We start from the raw sequence: 12,519 nt of genomic DNA, 5'->3' as shown, positions 1-12,519 counted from the left end.
TTTTTGAGGTTCATTTCCATTGCTTGTGCTTATTTCTGCTATGCCACCACCCAATTTTTACGTAATGGTCGGAGGAGTCCTTGTCAAATCCAGAATTTCAAACTAAAATGCAGCCTAAGGGAGATCGAGCGGAGGCAATGGCTAGTAATCACTCGTCACGAGACCGTGAATCTCAATTTTAATTAATTAATTGTTAAACATTTCACTACGGAAAAAGTTTCGTTTTTACTACTCTCATTTCACTTAAGGTAGTCCGATAGATAGAAGGGGTAGTTGCAAGGCTGCAAAAACAAGTTGGACTTTTTCCTTGACCCTAAGGTTCAAGCAGGTCAACGACCTTTATCGGTCACGAAGTTGATGCTCATCACCATTATAACCTGCTTTCTAAAAGAGAGAATTCGCAATGTAGCGATTTCTTAACGAAATCATTTTTAAACATCCCGGTAACAGAAGATCATCAGATCAAACCCGATTTTCGCCCAGGGACTCCGATCTCTTTTTGATATCATTCCGTTCAGAAAGAAAGATCGTTTCACCCAAAGACTATACGCCTTCAAAGGTTGAATAAACTTTTAATTGGCTTGGTGGTGGCCATGTAATGTTAACTTCTGGTTGTGGTGCAACCAAACTACGTGGAATTTGCGTACGATTCTATTCTACTTGAACTTTACTGCAGCAGATTGTTGATTGAATCGATGCAAAGCGAGACAAAGAGTTTACTTTCATGAGTATGGGAGCGATCTTCGCCGTAATGAACATTGCAGCAGTGAAAATAGGGCCTGGAAAGAAATTTAGGCCTGTACAGGATTCGAACGCATGACCTCTGCGATGCCGGTGCAGTCCTCTACCAACTGAGCTAACAAGCCATTATGTTAGTTCGTAATAAACCCGTGAGGTGATGAGTCAACTGCTCAAGTAGCGTTCATTACCTCTAAGATCATTTCTTTAACCGCAGTTCACATATATGATATTCACAAAGTTTATTTTCGGTTAAAGAAAACGATCTGACTTGCCTACATGCCCAACAGAGGAGTAGACCTTCCAGATCTGTGGATTGCTGTTGTCAGTGTCACTGGTATAATGCTCAGCAGTCCAGCGCACTGACCATTAGGGTGAGAATCTCAGATGGTAATGATGTATCTATAAATTTGAGCACACGCTAAAGCATTTAAAACATAACCAAACGCAAACACATTTGAAAAATAAAAAAAATAAGCTTGATTCATCTCAAGTATAAAAATTCAATTTGTGCCTCTACAGTTCAAAACCGTCGACTAGCTATAGAAGCATTATTCGACTCCTCTTACTTATTTGAACCGCGATGCTTTATTTAATGATATTCCATGCGGGTCTGGCTTTTCACCATTTTAGCGAACGTTCCACCATTTCTCATCAACACCTCGGGTTTATCAAACTCCACCATGTGTCCGCCATCAAGAACGAGCACCTTGTCATAGTCCATGATGGTATTCAAACGATGAGCAATGGTCAGCACTGTGGAGTCTTTAAACTTGTGACGAATCACTTCCTGGATCAGATGGTCAGTCTTGAAATCCACATTAGCAGTGGCTTCATCCATGACGATAATTTTGCTCTTTTGTACCAGAGCACGAGCCAAACAGACAAGTTGCCTTTCACCAACGCTGAGATTTGTCCCAGATTCTTTAAGTTTGAAATCAAGCTGCTTTGGAAGATCTTCCACAAGGGTCCTTAGTTGTACGGCTTCTAGGGCTGACCATAGTTCTTGATCGGTATGTTTTGAAAATGGGTCCATGTTCCTTCTTAATGAGCCTCCAAATAGGACAGGATCTTGTGTTATAACAGCCATAGATCTGCGGGCCTGCTGGAGGTTGATTGATGTTATGTCAACTCCATCGATCAGTACCTGTAGAGAGGGATATGTTGCTTCTAGGAGACAATCTTCGACAAAATTACTAAAAATTATACATTTCTCCCTTTCCAACGTAGTTTGTCTATTTGTTTGTTTTGTTTTTGTTTTTGTCTGGAAAGGACGTAGTACTTAGAACGTGAACCGGCACAGCTCTGGGGAGGACGTCGAGAGGGGAGCGGGAATTAGAAAGTAAATATGTTCACGAAGAGTTTTAAAGTAGACTTAGCAGATTTGATTTTAATTTTTTTCAAATCACTATACATCAAAGTACACGTTGATTAAAAAAACCCCACGTTCACGGCCTCTAGCAGTTGACTTACCTTTCCTAAGGGATCTGGCATACGGAACAAAGCTGAAACCAAGGAAGACTTTCCAGCACCTGTGCGGCCCACAACTCCGACCTTTTCCTTATTAGAGACACGAACGTTTATACCTCTTAAGATTTGAGGTCCACCTTGAAAGTAGGCCAAAGAGACATTTTCGATGACAAAGCTTCCTTCGCTAGGCCAGGACTCTGAAGTATAGTTTTCAGTACTGTAACCAGGCTCAGAATCTAACTCAGAGTACGCCATTGCACGTTCAACAGAGGTCATCAAGTTTTCGACTTCTGTGGCCATTCGCACACCATATTGCGTCCGGTCCAGAGTTTCCAATGCATACGTCAAAGCGAGTCCAGCAAAGGCTAAGCAGTGTTAAGAGACACATGGCTGCATGCATGAGTAACTTGGTCTTCACTGAAAGGGCAAAACTATGTGGGAAAATCTAAGATAGATATATAGAAACTACAGTTGCAAACAGGGTAATTTTCTTTTAAACAAGAACACGAACTGCACTCTCCCGGCCATAAAGCTTCTAAACGGTGTTAGGAGAATTTCCAGTAGAATTGAGCTCGTTCCCGAAACAACAATCACAAAGGTTTTCACACACTCACCTGGATTCTCAGAAATCAAAATGGCAGCCACTGCAACAGTCATAGCAAATACACTGGACAACAGATCGAGGCGAATTCCCAACCACCGATTACACGACACCACCATAACAAAAGCTTGCTTATTCTCATCCTGATACCTAGAAGGCAAAACTGGAATTAGTCCATATACTACTTAACTCAGTGGGTCACGCATCCTCATTGGCAACCCATCAAAGATCCTCAAATTCCCTGTTGTTTAGAGACCATTCCTTGTCTACAAAGGAGACGGTAATGTTTTCCAGAATCTAATGATTTTGACCTTCTTATTCGGCTGGTAACCAAGATGTTTAGCAGAAGCAAACTTCGCCTAACGAGAACCTATCATCTTTTTTCATATACTCATGACATGATAGATTATTTCCCACTACATTCTGATAGAACTGCGCTGATCGAGGTTGTGTTCAAACACCCATGAATATAGTTTTCCAAAAAATAAGAAAACAAAACAAGATAAATAGCTTATTTCTACTAACCTTTGAAGCCTCTCCATGAAGGCTTTGTTCTTATTTGAGATATGAACTATCTCCAGTCCATGGAACGTTTCCGTAATGTGTGAATACACTGGGCTACATTTGATGGCCTCGATTCTCTTCAACTCTCTCGAAGACGCTAAATAATAACGTGCATAATAGACGAATATGCTAAAGATTGCAAGAAGAGCTAACACGAGCCAGTAATTTGTTGCAGCAGGAACTAAAAAGGCTAAGAGCGAGGAAAGACACACTGTAAGAGATTCTAGAAACCGTAATGGTAATACGTCATCCATGGTGCCGACATCCTTTGAAAAGCGATTAAGGATACGACCCGCAGGGTTTGTGTCATAAAAAAACACAGGAGCTTTGACGAGCGCCATGGCCATTTTGTTGTGAAGATTTTCTGCTGCTCTCAGAAGGAGAAAATAAAAGGAAAAACACGATACCGTCGTGATTACCAAGGAAACTGCCACCAAACTGGCGTGAATTGCTTGAGTGTACAGTGCTTTTTGCTGGGTAGGCGACATTTCTGACACTTTGGCCAACCACCAGTTTGGAGCCAGGAGACAAACTGTAAAAAAAATGGAAGCCTGTTAATAGCTTGAAAGTTCATCTACCTTTTGCCCATAAAGTAAAGAGATAACATCAATCAAAATCGGCATTGACAGACCCTTTAAATAGAGGTGGAAGGTGTAAACAAAGGGTCATTCATTTAACAAGGAAAATCATTATAACAAGTATGCCACAAAAGCGTGGAAATTCCGTATAAAAACGTTTGTGAGGTAGTCGTTCTAGCGACGATCGGTGTTATCGAACAAGGAGCGTTACCTTGCGCAAATATAAGAACAACTGCTACAAGCATTATCAAAGGCACTGACAGTCCTTCCCTAAAATACTCCCAATACAGTCGCCAGGTCACAGTGCCAGCTCTCTTTTTTTCTTCCCCTTCCTTTAGGTCAAGAGCTTGGTTGCCATGTACGCGTTGAAGATCAAATATGTTTGCTGGAGACTTGCTCTGAGAACTCGGGTCACATTCGAGTTTTACGTCTGCAACGCTGCTTGTGGGATTCAGGTCATCCTCTTGCGGTTGCATTTCACAACGCTCCACGTTGGAAACCAACGAACCTGTTTGATTTCCGTTTTTTCCGTCTCGCTCGACACCACAAGACTTCAATATCCACTCTGACCTTTCCTCAAAATGACCAGACAAATTCAGATTATCCGAAAGTAGCCCCTTTTCTTTGAGGTCCATGTACGTGCCCTGATGATTAATTGAACCGTTCTTCATCACAACAATGCAGTCGACGTCTTTTAGATATTGCAGCTGATGAGTGACCAGGATTCGAATACAGCTCGATAGATGACCTACTATGCAGCTCTTGGAGAGTTTTCTTCCTACTTCAGTGTCAAGTGCACTAAGAGGATCATCAAGCAAATAAATATCAGCATCTGAATACACTGCACGAGCTAAACCAACTCGAGCTTTTTGCCCTCCACTTAGGGACACTCCACGTTGTCCAATTTCCGTGAGATCTCCTTTGGCGAAGTCAGATAAGTCTTTGGACAAACCACAAACGTCAACAACATACAGAAACTTCTCTTCGTCAAATGGTAACCCAAACAAAATGTTCTCTCTCACAGACCCAGAAAATACCCAAGGTAATTGAGGGACATATGCAACTTTCCCATGATATGATATGGTGCCTTCACGAAGAGGTAATTCCCCCAAAATTGCTGATAACACCGAGGACTTTCCACTCCCCACCGGACCAGTAATTGCCAACAATTCGCCAGCACGCAAATTAAGTGTTACATCATACAGTGTTATGGTCTTGTTGGAACAGTCGTGGTCCCATGAACAGTACGCGTTAGATATCGAGAGAAACGGCTCTTCTGAACGTAAGTCATTGTTAGTATTGTCTGGTCCCGTGCTTATTGAGCTACCTGCAAATTCTGGAGAAATGTCCTTGGAAAAGTCATCTCTTTCATTACAGTTTGTCGATAGACTATCCCTTTCTATTTTTTCTACAACTTTGGAATAGTTATCGTGGATATTTAACAGTCCTGTGCGAGGCTGAGTTTCGTTATGGAATCTTTTACCCATTTCAAAGTCTGGCGGCTTTTCTCCGAGGAATGTTTGTATTCTATCAAGGGCTACTTTAGCCTCTGCGACAATATATACAGAGAGACTCAAGCTGTTGCAGAACGCAAACTTGATCGTTACTAATCCAAGGAGTAGCGTGAATATTGTAAAAGATGACAAAAAGGTTCCTTTTAAAATCAGCGCTGTTACTGAAATCAAAGCTGCAATTGGAAGCGTCGTAAAGAAGAGAACAAGAAGCAAGGAAACAATGAGGCCCTTCTTTCGGATAACTGCCGTCTCCTTCCTTCAAACATAAATGGATACAGAAAAACATAAGTAAAAGGATATCTACGTATTATCCAATTCATCCAGTAGCGAGAACCCAGTCAGAACCCAATCAAAACAAAGACCAACAATGTACACCAATACGTGGCATAACGAAAATAAATATCTTCGAAAGGAGAAAGAGATCCTTCCTTGCTCTTTTATTGTAATGAAACATCGATAAAAGTCCCCCACCTTTCGCGATTATCTAATCTTTTTGAAATAAACAAACATCTTTGCAAATGATTTTCTTGCACGGATTAAAATTCATAAACGGCAGAACTAGTAAAACCAACTTTACCTCTTCCATACCTAGGAAGTGAATAACATTAATGAGTTCTGTTGGTCTCTACGGCCAAATAAAAAATCAGAAAAAATTAATTACTTGTGGACTTCACGAACAACATCTACAAAATTCCATTCCCAAGCGAACATCTTGACAGCTCGTATTCCAGCGATGATTTCATTCATCACCATAAGCCGTTCATCTGTAAAAGCAGCTGCTTTCTTTCTAAGGTCGGCAGCTTTTCTTGCCAGCAAAATTTGGAATGGCACTAAAACGAAAAATACTGCAGCTCCAATCAAAGCCTCCCAGCCAATGAAATACCATAGGATCCCCAAGCTTATTGATAGTTCCATCGGCGCGGCGAACACCATGCCCAGCTGGTTTAAGGACCTCTCTATTTTTTGAACGTCATTCGAGACCAGGGTAATTGTGTTCCCAGAACACGTAGCCTCCAGGCTGTAACGATTTAGCGAAAGCATCTAATTTTTGACAGAACAGCATATAACCATAAGTTAAAAAACTGATAGTTTTTGACAACAATTTTGAAACAAAATAAACATTTTGGCTCTTCTTGAAAAGCACACAAACATACAAACAATGACGGATAAGGAAAAATAAGTGATAAACAATATATTTCAAGGCCAGCCATTTACAGTCCACTAAATATCGGCTGTCTTTACACTCCCTACTCACTGCTATCCTGCCAAACTAATATTTTATGGTTACTGACAAACTAACGGAGAGGGAAAGGGAAAGAAAACCTAAGAATGGATTGTCATAGAAACGTACTTTCTTATAAACGAGCCCTATCAATGCCACCTTTAGCCTCAGTCCCCAAAGTTCAGTCAGGTAATCGTAATGCTGCGTCGAGGTTGCTTTTGTCATGCTTACTATCGCCAATAGGGCAACATAGAAGCACGCCACCTTAATGTCCACATTTGGTCCATCATTTAACGTCTTTAACAAAAGCCAAAGGCATACAGGTAAAAAGGAGAAACTCAAAGCCCATAGAGCTCGTAAAAGTATCATCTTGAGAGCAGATTCCCATGGAATTATTCTGGACAATGCTTTCCATAACTGTGGTTTCTTGTTTGCCGATTGACTGCGCTTTGATTCATCGTGCCAATAGTTTTCAGCCTTTTTCACGAGCAACTCGGCTTTGTAATCCTCAAGGAGTGGAGGTAAATCCTCATCAGTCAGCGGTCGCTTCCGCCCCAGACTCGTCAAGCCATTCATCCACCAAAAGAAAATCACTGACGCAACACCTGCACCTTCTCTGGGGTTAATGATCTCGGACCTCTGCGACATGACCCTTAGATAATTTACCGCCTTCTTCTTGTCACAGATTGGTGAACCAACGTGTCTAAAAGAAGAAAAATGCATGCACTGCGTGAAGTGAGCAGCAAAAATTGCCTAACAAATAAATCCAGTGAATTTGAATAAATGAAAATCATATATGCGTACTGTGGTTTCATAAAATACATGAAAGCGATCCTCGCAGTAATGAACCCTACTTATGTAGTAGTGGAAACCTGAAAAATAATTAGGCCCTTACGGAAATTGAACCCATGACCTCTGCGATACCGGTGCAATGACCGAAGTGATAATGAATTTGAATATATGAAAATTATATGTGTGTATTGCGGTTTCATGAAATGCATGAAAGCGATCCTCGCAGTTTTATCAGACACTGTGACCAGTTGAGTTCCCTTCAGACGCTCATCCAGTCCAGTGCTTAACCGTGAGCAGAATTCTTCAGTACTGCTTACTGAAATGTAAGGAAAAGATAAAAAGGAAAAGATAAAACTTCATCTACACTGCGCGCTACCAACAACGAGCCGTGATGTTGTCTACAACAACGCGTCTTACCAGCTCATACAGTTTTTCCTTTGTGCACAATCGGGTGAGTTTCATCTTGGCCAGTTTTCTTTGGTTATACAATACACTTTTAGCAATTATTTATACTTCAAACCACAGTCAGATATGTCGTGGAAAGAGCCTTGGGCAGAGTTTGGGCGCATTTTATACAGGCGCTGTCATGACGAATAATAGCCAGTCATGTCAGGACATGTAACAGGTGCCTCAACTTTGAAACATTTTACAGAGAGAATGAAGAATTTGAGAGGGGTTCTTGTCGAGATAATTTCGAGGTTTAACCAAAATGCATCCTTTTTCCCTCGCTTTGAGTTTTCGCTTAAATAAACAAATAAAAATTTCACAATAGTTAAAGGTGATCAAAAGTAAATTCGTGAAATATGGAAATCCTTTCATGCGCGTTTTGTCAAAATTCCGATCATTTCTTAGCTTAAAGGCTAGCTCAGAAATCATTAACAGCAAAAGCTCAGCGGCACAGGAAATTATCAGAATTTTGACTAAACCCACGTGAAATTGTCTGCAATTGAACTTTCCGACCTGTCCCAGTTTAAGTAAGAGATAAATACCAAAAACGGAGGTATTAATCATTATTAAAAACTAGATCATTGGATAATGCAATTCAAGACTTTTTATTGGCTTAGCCATTATGGTATATCATCCAATATACCATAATCTATAAACATGGCTAGCGTATGTGTCAGCTTAAAATTAAAAGGGAGCTAAAACTTTAATAAAATTTAATAATTTAATTTAACGTTTTTAATAAAAAAATTATTCCACTCGCGCTTGTTGGATATGAGATGATTATAGCCAACTCGGTGCTAGGCGCCTCGTTGGCTATCTATCATCTCATATCCAACGCGCGCTCATAGAATAATTGTTAAATATACAACCCGAGGGCCGTAGGGCCGAGGGATGTATATGGATTAATACCGACGTTCGAGTATTTATCTGACTTATTTGATGTTAATATTATTCATGATGGATCTTCATATAACGATCATTTCTTCAAGGGACCGAACACCGGCTAATTTAGTACAGTCCCACCTTCGTTGGATCAAAGCAGATACAATGAAAGCAACCTGATGCGTGCGTTTCTCACAGGACTGTGAAAGTTGTTGCGAATTCCTCCGTGACAAGCGCTGGACTTTTTTGTACTTTGATATTTTGGCGAGTCCACAAGGGACTTAGCACTGCATTTTTTTTTGTTTTTGTTTGTGTTCTATTGTTTGATATTTTGCTTTTGTTCTTGTTCACTAGTTTTTCAGTAAATGTGTACGAATGTTTTCCAACGACTCATTTCTCTGTTTTTGTGCTGTCATTATGGACGGCATGTATAGCGACGAGGAGCTTTTTCTTACTCAAAATAGTTTTTCGGGCGAAATATTACAACACAATTTTGGTATTGATTCTATTTTAGACGGCCTAGTGGCTAGTGAGACGGCCTAGTAGCTAGTGATGAGCCTGCTCCACGAAATTCGGCTGTGGAAGAATTAAAGCAAGTAGTGACCGAGGAAAGCATCAAGGATGGACGGACGGACCCATCGAATTGCCCAGGAGCAGTAAAGAAGATTTTGATCGTTGACCATGCAGAACTTGAGAAGGGGAAGGAATCTCGAATACCGCCAAATACAAGAATAAATACATCGTGGGCAGTTCGTACTTGGTCTGAATGGGGGCTGTGGAGCGAAACAGAATGATCCCTGAAGCGAAGGATTTATACAGATAAATCCCTCATGCATTTACTATCAAATTCGATTCATTAGTCCCACTCTTCCCTGCTACATTATCAAGCCCTCCCCAGACTTTCAGTTTGTTAATATTCAACAGAGTTGTAAGTTAACCAAAGGTTATTGAATAACAAAAGAAAAGGTGAGCCCGGTTGACCGGGCAGGCGCCTTACCTCTAAATCCTTTGTAAAATTTTCGATGTGTTCACAGGTAAGGCCGAGATCTCGGAGACCGGGCCAGCCTGTTCAACCGGGCACATATCAAGAGGCCCTAAATCATGAAATAATTACCCTTACAAGAATAAGCCTCACCGCATGAGTGCACAGTTATGCGAGATTCTGCGGCATATGGTATTTCGTGGACTGGACTGGACTGGACTGGACTGGACTGGACTGGACTGGACTGGACTGGACTAGTAAAACGCGGACTAGTAAAGCGCTGACTAGTAAAACGCGGAGTAGTAAAACGCGTACTAGTAAAACGCGGACTAGTAAAACGCGGACTAGTAAAACGCGGACTAGTAAAACGCGGACTAGTAAAACGCGGACTAGTAAAACGCGGACTAGTAAAACGCGGACTAGTCAAGCGCGGACTAGTCAAGCGCGGACTAGTAAAACGCGGACTAGTAAAACGCGGACTAGTAAAACGCGGACTAGTCAAGCGCGGACTAGTCAAGCGCGGACTAGTAAAACGCGGACTAGTAAAACGCGGACTAGTAAAACGCGGACTAGTAAAACGCGGACTAGTAAAACGCGGACTAGTAAAACGCGGACTAGTAAAACGACAACAACAAAAAAATCAATTTCATACGAAGGCGATCATAAGACTTAATGGCAAGCCAACTTAGTAAGTGACAATCCCTGTTTGACCTTTAAGCTGCAAATGGGTTTGACATGCGCCAGATACAAACGAATTTATAAGTTTAGGCTAAGAAAGAATTTTATTCAGCACCAGTTCAAAATCCTAAAATACACTTTCGTCGTAAATTTCACGGCAGAAACGCAAGAATTCGATAAATAAAAGTCGCATTAAATCTCTTTGTGTCTAGGTAGAAAGAGTGTCATTGACTTCAGCTTTTCGGTGGAAGAAAAACCGATTTACACACGCCATTACAGAAAACAAACAAGCAGACTTACAACTCCAAAACACATATTTGCATTCACTTACAATTTGACTTTCCGTGAAATTTGAAAACGGAACAGAGGTAAATCTTCGAAGATTAATCGTCGTTGGAAATAAAAAATACTTTCCGTAAGATCTCTGTTTTTCTTTTTACGAGAAAATCGTCGCATGATCATTTAACTCGTGAGTGTTTGTCATACCAGTACTGCTGTTTCTTCAAAAGCGTATGCTGTTTTCTTCTTTAATTGACAGGTGTCACATCGTGACAGTTACCTATCAAAAAATGTTTCAAAATTTGCTCGGAAGCCTTTTAATTACCTTTAGAAATAAAAGTGTTTCGGTGAAAGCTTTCTCTTTAATTTGAATAACGTTTGTTTTCTTTATAACTCACTCGCTATCAAATTGTTAAGTACAAGGAGGATTTTCCCGTAATTAAACTCGTAATTGTAGCCCTGATTCATTCGGGCTCCTTTGGCAATCATTTGAGGAGACGCGAGCCGACAATTTTCGTTTTCTAGTGCAACCGAGTCAAGACAATTTTACTTAGGGGGGTCGCATTACAGTCAAGTTTTAATTTCACCGGATTTCGAAAAACCTAAAACCAAATTTTTTTAACGGGAAAACAAAAATGAAATTGACAACATTAATTAGGATCTCATTTCAACCGGGTTAAAATGGAAACGTCAATCACGCAGTCAATCTCACATCCGACAAAAATAAACATTCCCCCGAACTAACCATGCGGCGAAACAGAACACTTTGCATGGCGATTATAGTCTTTTTGTTTTCAGCTATTTAACAACAAAAAAAAAAATCAAAGGTTTGCTTTTGTTTTGCTGATGGAGAGATGGAGAAATGGAGAAATGGAGAAGTTTCCCGCTCTTTTTTCTTTTATCTTTTTTCACACGCACGCACAAATGACAACTTTGTCCGCAACGGACGCGGGTCCTTTCGTTTCAAAAAAATTTGGCAAAATCGGTCAGCCCCACCCAGGCACACCGGCGTCTTTGATGATTTTTAGAATTTTGAAACTTTTAGGAAACCGCAAAAATTGGGTCGCATTAGAAAATGCTTGTGTTGACAGAGTTTAATCCCTAGAGTAAACAATTCGGTCGTAATGCGACCCGAGCCTTAAAGAATCCAGGATGCTACACCAATTTTTGAACAGTCCAGAAATATACGAACAGTTCAGAAGTTCCCGTTACGGTACGACCTATGCTGGTGAATAACACTTTTATCTTTTTCTAACGCATAAAAACAATGATTGCTAAAAGAACCCGAATGATTTAGGGCTACAATTACGAGTTTAATTACGGGAAAATCCTCCTTGAACTTCACAATTTGATGGCGAGTGAGTTATAAAGAAAACAAGCGTTATTCAAGTTAAAGAGAATGTTTTCGCCGAAACATTTTTTTGATAAGCAATTGTCACGATGTGACACCTGTCAATTAAAGAAGAAAACAGCATGCGCTTTTGAAGAAACAGCAGTACTGGTATGACAAACACACACGAGTTAAATGATCATGCGACGATTTTCTCGTAAAAAGAAAAACAGAGATCTTACGGAAAGTATTTTTTATTTCCAACGACGATTAATCTTCGAAGATTTACCTCTGTTCCGTTTTCAAATTTCACGGAAAGTCAAATTGTAAGTGAATGCAAATATGTGTTTTGGAGTTGTAAGTCTGCTTGTTTGTTTTCTGTAATGGCGTGTGTAAATCGGTTTTTCTTCCACCGAAAAGCTGAAGTCAATGACACTCTTTC

At 40.5% G+C, this 12,519-nt stretch overlaps 1 protein-coding gene across 3 annotated transcripts in view; it reads right to left on the bottom strand.

The window, feature by feature from the left end:
* Positions 1-544: 544 nt before the first annotated feature.
* The window catches only part of LOC111331601 (ATP-binding cassette sub-family C member 4), a 13,409-nt gene continuing 1,434 nt past the window's right edge, over positions 545-12,519 (bottom strand). The window contains exons 2-8 of one of the 3 annotated variants that reach the window (XM_088751667.1): positions 6,817-7,390; positions 6,127-6,506; positions 4,163-5,721; positions 3,335-3,905; positions 2,823-2,959; positions 2,212-2,573; positions 545-1,885 (exon numbers count right to left, since the gene is read on the bottom strand). In XM_088751667.1, the coding sequence (XP_088607793.1) occupies positions 1,331-1,885; positions 2,212-2,573; positions 2,823-2,959; positions 3,335-3,905; positions 4,163-5,721; positions 6,127-6,506; positions 6,817-7,335 (4,083 nt within the window). In that variant the 5' untranslated portion in view covers positions 7,336-7,390 and the 3' untranslated portion in view covers positions 545-1,330. Of the gene's footprint in view, positions 1,886-2,211; positions 2,626-2,822; positions 2,960-3,334; positions 3,906-4,162; positions 5,722-6,126; positions 6,507-6,816; positions 9,769-12,519 lie in introns of those variants that run through there. The other 2 variants (XM_088751666.1, XM_088751668.1) reach the window with 2 other exon arrangements.

Source organism: Stylophora pistillata, chromosome 3, assembly GCF_964205215.1.
Source record: "Stylophora pistillata chromosome 3, jaStyPist1.2, whole genome shotgun sequence".
Taxonomy (NCBI): Eukaryota; Metazoa; Cnidaria; class Anthozoa; order Scleractinia; family Pocilloporidae; genus Stylophora; species Stylophora pistillata.
Note: the sequence above shows the minus strand (reverse complement) of the source record. Positions and strands in the feature narration are given on the sequence as shown.